Source organism: Hemibagrus wyckioides, linkage group LG28, assembly GCF_019097595.1.
Source record: "Hemibagrus wyckioides isolate EC202008001 linkage group LG28, SWU_Hwy_1.0, whole genome shotgun sequence".
Lineage (NCBI taxonomy): Eukaryota > Metazoa > Chordata > Actinopteri > Siluriformes > Bagridae > Hemibagrus > Hemibagrus wyckioides.
The window spans coordinates 12,178,851-12,186,728 of record NC_080737.1 but is presented as its reverse complement, the minus strand read 5'-3'; the positions used below and the strand labels follow the sequence as shown (position 1 = coordinate 12,186,728).

The following is a 7,878-nucleotide window of genomic DNA, read 5'->3' as shown; positions in this document are numbered from 1 at the left end:
TTTTCTAAATAAACAATATCATGACAGTATCATTCTGGATGATTGCATCGATACACGCTGAGTGACCCGCTTAAACAGGGCTAGAGACAAGCATCAAAGCATCTTTAATCTTTCAAGCATCTGGACCAGGACAAGTATCTTTACGCATTAAACCGTCTATAAAGCATGGTCCTTCTTGTCATCGAGCTTAAGTAAACTAAACGTAGTGGTTGATTTGAATGACCTAAAATCATGTCCTCATTACACATGAAACAGCAGTGCTACTATAAGCACACTGCTGTACGACTGAGAGTGAACTTGCGGGACAAATGGAACTAGAGAGAAAACAATGAAATCGAGTTCTTATCATGTTCTGAAAAAGTTGAGTCAAAGGAGTGTAAAACTTCCTCACTGATTTACTCTCGGGATGTTTACGTGGAACATGTGCACGGAGTGCGCTGAGGTAAAAAACCAGTTGGATGAAACGTCCCACTCGGGCCAACCAATCAGAGAAGCGCAGAGCAGGAGTTTAGCCAATGGCAGCGCGGTTGTTTCAGCAGACCTGGCCAATCGACACGCAGCTTGCAGCGCTGATGCAACTAAGCTGCAACAATAGCCTTGTATCTCCTGGGTAGCAAAAAGTGTTCTTCCTCGACGTAGCAAATTAAATAGTCCCGTTGAATCCATACATCGTCATTACGTCTCGTTTCTTTCTTGTTGGAAATCCATGCAACAACTGTATAACTACACGTCAATCTAGAAATGACGCCACTTCTGAACAGACTTCTGTGTTTTAACGTGTACGAGAGCACATATAAGACTGTTTAAGTATTTTTTTTACACTTATAGGGCATGCCTGGATACTTAAGCCCATATGATGTAGGCGTTGTTTACTATGGCGGAACGTCTGCGAGGGCTGTGCAGTCGGGGCGGAGGGATCTACAGGACCGGCACATGAGCGCATGACGCAGCCGGTTGCTAGGTGTGGATGACCTGATGATGATGCTTTCACTCAATTAAGCTTATTCTCAGTCATCAACTCCATCACAACAAAGCAAGAGCAGCTCCACTTCTGTTCTGGCCACTCCGAAGGAGACATGGCTTTTTGATTCAGCAATCGCGTCGACTCTTCACCAAGCGCCGTGCTTTGCTGTAGCAACGCACCCCAAACTCAAAAACATAATGGAGTAAGTGAAACTTGCTTGTTACTTTGCGGAGTTTATTTTAGGCTGTTTTCTTCTTCTTCTGCAGCTGCTGTAAAGGCACAGGGACTGCATAGTGTGGCTACTTTGTTCTCTCTTGTGTAGGTCCACATTGCTACAGTGCGAGGTTCAGATACAAATAAGGAGAAAGTTTTGGCTACTTTAAGTTACTTTGCCAGTTCATTCAACTGTTGCCACAATTTAATGGCGCTGTTCTGTAACTTTGTATAACAGATCATCTGGTTACTTGTCACTGCTGTGAGAATTTAACTTCTGCAAGCTAGTACGTAATAATAATAATGATGATGATGATGATGATGATGACAACCCATTGTAACACTTTGCTCTAGGTTGCTGGAGTTTGTGTCTGCTTGTGTTTTGTGTATACTCAGTAAAAGGGTTACGTGCACTTTGGACAGTTAAACAGTTATTGATCTCTGGATATGAGTTCTGCTTAGAAAAAGTCATAGACGAGAGGAAAACATTTCTAGGGCGCTATTGTATATGAGCTGTGGTCAGTTTACAGCTTATTATCCCTTAAACAATAACAGCTATTAACAGCGTCGGTAAAATAATCAAGAAGTGTAGAATGCTTCCTAGGAATGAACTTGAGTGTTGACAATGCATGTCATCCCCCCCCCTTAAAAATAAATCTGCTACCCTCATTTTAAAGTGACCTTGTTTGACGTAAATGTCCAGCTGTATGTGTATTAAAGTTTCTTGCTTGAGGCATACTGGCTTGAAAACAAAGGAAGAAGGAGTTAAGAGCATGCTAGAACAACTGACACCTTGCATTACGTCATTGCCTGCATCCCACGTGCACATCGTGTTTCTGGTCCTAGAATTCAGCGACTTGTGCATGGTTTTGTATTCCTGAGAGATTTCCTCTTGGCTCTGATGTCTATTCATGATCGTAATGATGCTGTGCTTTTGCATGACCACGTTTGTGCAGTTCCCAGACAGCAAGCTTGTGCTTTTGGTTCCTGGATCAGAATGTAAACACGGATGCATTATGGAGTGTGCTGGAGAGTGTTTTCATGCAGTGTTAGTAGAGCTTCTGATTTTATTCGTTAGTATGTTCATTAATACCAGGCTCTTGTGTTTGTGTCTGATTCTGGCTGATTGTATTACAGTAGAAACTTATGATTAATTGGTGATTACTGCAACTTATCTGTTAATGATGTTGATAATGTCATTTAAAGTAACTCTTTATGTATACGTGTTAGAGACAGAGAGAGAGAGAGAGCACTAGGTTTATTTGGCACAGATTGAGCATCTACTTGGTTCACTGGGATCTCAGCTGAGACTATTAAGTGGGCACAGGAGACTGAGATGGATGGAACAGGTCTAGCGGTAGCCTAAATTGGTCCCTTGACAATCACAGATGTTTCCTGAGTGATGCTGAAATGAAATGGGTCATTTACCTCATCAACGTCTAGTGTAATTGTGATGGATGTGTTTCTACAAGATGCAAAAATTGTCTACTGGTGTCATCAAAGGCTTTTTGTGTTTCGACAGCACTGTGATATTCGAAGAAGGAAAGCCCTTTCGAACAGGGGATTTCTCTTCATAATTTTCTCCAAGTTTATTACACAGAAGAAATCGGATGTGATTCCATCCCAGTCATCTGAAATTATGCGAAGTTTTTCGATAGTCCTCTCTGATCCATCTTCTCTCGTTTTTTTTAGGTTTCATAATGCGTACCCAGCCCTGTTTTCTGTGGCTCAACTCACTAACGACGCTATCGTGCACCACAAGCTCGGACAGTTAAATCGTAGAATCATCGGACAGAATGATGGCAATGTCAGCGCCCATATGGAAGGCTCTACTTGGATGCCCGGCAGACCCCCTCGCTCTCTCTCACCCACAGGCTAACCACAGCCAATTGGAGAGGCGCAGAGGGGAGGGGCCAGAGGAGAGCCAGCACTTAATTGGTGAGTTGCAGTGAGTACAGTTTTTTATTTTCCCAGTTTCAGGTGGGCACCGCACTGCAGCACATTTTCTCCTCCTTGAACAGTGAGTAAAACTACCAATGTGTGTCTGTTTTAAAATGTTTGTGGTGTACATTTGAACTGTTTTGAGATAAAATAATGCTATCGATTTTAATGCTTTGTATTTATGAACTCTATCGATCATGCGGTATCATTTTTAACAAAATCCTGAAATGAGAAACATTGAAAAGCGCACATGGTACTGTTATTTTTTTTTTTGTTGTTTTGTTTTTCTTGTTTCTTGTTTCTTGTAATCTGATTTTTTTTTTTTTTGTAAATTATGCATTTGATTTACAGGTTTTGATTCTTTTCACTTTCCCAATAGGTGATGGTCTCAGTGACTGGATGACGGAAGAAGTGGATTTCTCCTCATACCTCCCAACCCCTCACTCCTCTCCCTCCCCCAATGCATCCCTTCCCCCTTCGCCCCTCCAGCATGACATCCAGGTGCCCTCTGATTTGGAGGTCATGACATCTCTGCTGCAGGAAGAGCTTGCTCAGCTGGAGGATTACTTCCTGTCTGACCCGCTCCCAGAGAAAGTCTCCAAACTGGGCAAATGCGACAAGGGGCAACCACCAGTGGGCCCCCCATCATACTACCAGTTGCCCTATGCATCATATTCTGCTTCTAGCCAATCAGAATCTAGCCCCCTACTTGTTACCCTAGCAACTGGGGAACTAGACCTGCTGAGCTTTTGTGGGGGTCCCATTGGCCGATCAAAGATGCCTAGACACACCCCTTACGGTTGCAGCCGTCCAAATGCCAATGTTTGCAGCCGCAAGAGAGTTTCCGATGGGGTGAAGGTGAGTGAAGGCTTTGAGAATGGCATCTGGAGTTCCAAAGGAAATACCTCAGGTAACTCAGCTGTTGCGCTCAATGGCAGCTACAGCTGTGTGGAGGATGAACGGGTGGTGGGCAAAGGGTATTGCTTGGGTAGCGCGGTGGAGATCCGAAGATGCGCCATTTTACCAAAAGAAGAAAAGAACTGCCGCTACTCAGATGAAGCCATCGGTATAAGCAAAGTTGTAAGCAGCAATTATGGCTTTGGTGGGTCCATTCAAGTCCCACACAAAAAAGAAGAGATGATGATGTATGGTGTCAGAGAAGTCAACATGAATGGAATGGATGGAACTGGAGAGATAGAGATGATGAGCGAAGGCAAAACAGCGATTGGCGATGTGGTCAAGGCTAACATACCCTGGAAGACCGAATCCAACGAAGGGTGCTATCTACAAGGAAGACCCCATGAAGAGGCCTACCACAACTTCCTAGGGTCCATCAACGAGCCAATAAAAGCAGAAGGTGTCGAGATGCATCGTCAACATAATGACTATCACTGCAACTTTCTGGATGGTCAAGGCCCTGACTGCTTGAACGGAGACAGACACGGACACGAAATGGGTGCTCATTGCCCCAGAGGTGTCTGTGCACTGAAGGAAGAGTCCTGCATTGTGAAACCAGACCTGGACGCCTCCCTAATGGAAAACAACCAAGGAGAACGCAAACAGAAGAAGAGAGATCAGAACAAGACTGCAGCTCACAGGTATAGTGTTTTCCAACCAGCAAGCAGTACCGTAAAATCATAGTGCTGTATGCTAGGTTTATGAGCAGGTATATATATGGTAGGTCTTGTATTATTACATGTTTTTTTTTAAATTTAGGATAGCCGGGCGTGTAGGTGTAGAACATAGCTAAATGACTAAATTTTCATAAATTTAAAAATAACCACTAGAGAGACAAATCTAGCCACACTTTCTGTGAGACTATAAATAAAAAAAAACAAACAAACAAACAGCGTGATCGTCAGTGATACCAATGTTTTTATAATTTGACCTTCTTCAACAGGTATCGGCAGAGGAAGAGAGCAGAGCTGGACTCATTGGAGGAGCAGCTTCATGGCCTGGAGGGAAGAAACCGAGAACTTCGGGACAAGGCCGAATCGGTGGAGCGAGAGATCCAGTACGTGAAAGACCTTCTGATCGAGGTGTACAAGGCCCGCAGTCAACGCCTAAAACAAGAGGCCAGCGCCTGAGCTGAACTTGGTAGCCTGACAATTGATGATTGTTCTGCAAGTAGAATTGATAGTGCTCTAATATGGATCGGAATTTAAGTTGGAATGATTTCTGATCGAATGTCTTTTTTTTTTTTCCTCTTGTTTTTGGATAGGGGCGGGAGGGTGTACTCTTGCACGTTATGTTAACCAATAATTTTACTTTTCGTTACAAACTGACAAGTCCATCAACAGCTGCAGCACAAACTTCCACTTTTTTTCAATTCCAACGCAAAGTCAAATAAATATGCACTGTGATTCTGTCATGGGTTCAATGACAGCTGGCTTTTGTGTGGGCCTCCTTTTTTGTTTTTTTCCTTCCAAGAATAGATAAAACGGGTCCTATTTTCATGTCCTTTTCGGAATTGATGTTAACACTGAACACACAATCAAATAAAGCACATTATTTTTTAGTTTACACAATGCTATAACTTAATATCATGACCTGCACCGATTTTTAATTTATTAGAACACAGAGAATTTTAATGGGTGTTTTTTTTTTGGTTTTTTTTTTTTTTTTGGTTGAAATTATTTATAAACAGTTTTAAGGTTTGTAGCACTTGGCAATAGCATAATTCTTCCATCAAAACTGAATAAGCACTAATATCAGTAAGCAATGTTTTTCCAAACCAATTGACTTTCAGGGGAATTAATCTTTTGAAAATGAATATTCCCTCAGGAATAACAGCCTGAATCTTCTTTTCATTACATCCCCAATATAGGTTAGTCCTGCAGCTCAGGTATGCTATCTATGTCCAAAGTCACGGAAGTATGTCAGTTTGTAACTTGATGCTGAAGATATGGCACTGCCTAATGTTATGTGTGTCGAGTTCATAATGTTTTAGTCTTGCATGCCTAAGATTTCATGGCTTTTTAATGCCTTTTGTTCTTTCTTTTGGTTTGAACGGGATGTTAAACATTTACAGCATATCTCTCTTGCTAACGACCTGTTATATATCCTCTTTGCTTAGTCATTTCATAGAACGAGTGGCATTTTTTGAGTTCACAAACTACTGTTTGGCCCAATGTCTCTGCTGTAATTGCGAAAACAATCAGGGTTTGTGATTTTATAAGGCTTGTTTGATCTGATTTAAAATGGTGTCCTAGTGGGTAGCACAACAACAACAAAAATCTTTATAGCTCAACAGCTTTTTTATATTTCCACTAGAGTGCTTGAGATGGCTTTAAAACTTTTATTTAGCTGTAGCTCCAATTTTTGTCCTTCCTAGCAATATTTATTCAACACTTTCATGTAATCTAATATTAATTGCAACTAGAGTTGCGTACAATGAACATGAATTTAGGGGGGTTTATTTTGACAGTCTATATATCAGATTTTAAGCAGTCTGGTGACATTTATTTTATTTTTATTTTTTATTTTGACGTGCGCACATATGGAACCACAAGGAAAAAAAAATCTAGACGCAAATTAGGATTTTTTATTTATTTATTATTATTTTTTTTTTAGGTTTTCACATAATTGAAGCTTCATGTGTACCTTAAAACCTAGCAATACCTTTATTTTCTTAAGCCTTCTGAATACGTAGCCTAGCACAGATATTGAGAGAGCTAAGCGCCTTATCGAATTTAAAATCTGCTTTCCTCTTGGCGGTATACAATCATGTTTGTGAGAAATGAGCAGACTTGTGGTGTGTCATCTTGTGAAGCTGATCACTGTTGGAACTCATGAGCTACGCGGCTGAGCCACGTTCTTTTTACACACGTTCACACCAGCTGAAAGACCAAGACCAGACATTTCGATGCTTAATTTATTTTTTAGTTGATTGCTTTTGTCTTTTCTTGTCATTCCTTTGATTCCAATAAAGTGATTTGTGTAAGCAGTAACGCATCTCGAAGCTGACTTCACGAACAGATTGAGGGGTGTGTGTGTGTGTGTGTGTGTGTGTGTGGGGGGGAATTCGGTGTTTGTTGTTGTTTTGTTGGTGGTGTTTTCGGGCTTGGGTTTTTTTTCCCCCCACAGACAAGCGCAATGTCGGAAAAATCTGCACTAAAGATATCAAACTACACACAAAAAAAATTAATTCATAAAACTTTCAAGACTTATAATAATTATGAATATATATATATTTTTGTTAAATAATTGTCAAATTAGCCAGTAATTAATACGGATTTTTTTGGCTTTAAGTAGGCTAATTATTTTAGTCCGACATTTTATGCAGTTTGTCTTCGAGGAAAATCACCGGAGACTGACTAAATAAAAAAAAAGAAAAAAGAAAAAAAAGACAACAGTCACCAAATTCTTCTACGAAAATTTTTGCCGACGATTAATTAAAATTGACCTCTAAATAGATCCGGTTGCCAAATAGGTCTATTTCAATATTTTTTAGGTTTCATTTGTGAGGCAGCTTTTAAAACCCACAAGAATATACAAACGAAAATATTCATAAACCCTTGTCAGACCGTTATTTTTCAGGTTTCTGATCAATCTAAATCCTAATTAGGCTGAACGCCAGTACAGAGAAGGAGAAGCTGGCTGTTTATCCTAACAGACTGTGGACTGTTTTTTACTGACAGTTTGAGTAGTTATAGCCTGCTTACTGCACCGGCAGTCTTCATCTTCTAACGGCTCCATCGGTTTTCTCTCTCTATAAAAACACACACACACACACACTCTCTCTCTCTCTCTCTCTCTCT

The 7,878-nt window shown here is 40.8% G+C and overlaps 1 protein-coding gene across 1 annotated transcript; it reads left to right on the top strand.

Annotated features, from left to right (window-relative positions):
* Positions 1-576: 576 nt before the first annotated feature.
* On the top strand, positions 577-7,059 carry atf5a (activating transcription factor 5a). The gene is made up of 4 exons (XM_058383953.1): positions 577-1,166; positions 2,870-3,115; positions 3,498-4,716; positions 5,019-7,059. Exons 2-4 carry the CDS (start codon positions 2,974-2,976, stop codon positions 5,203-5,205), a joined length of 1,548 nt encoding a protein of 515 aa, XP_058239936.1. The 5' UTR covers positions 577-1,166; positions 2,870-2,973; the 3' UTR covers positions 5,206-7,059.
* Positions 7,060-7,878: the final 819 nt, after the last annotated feature.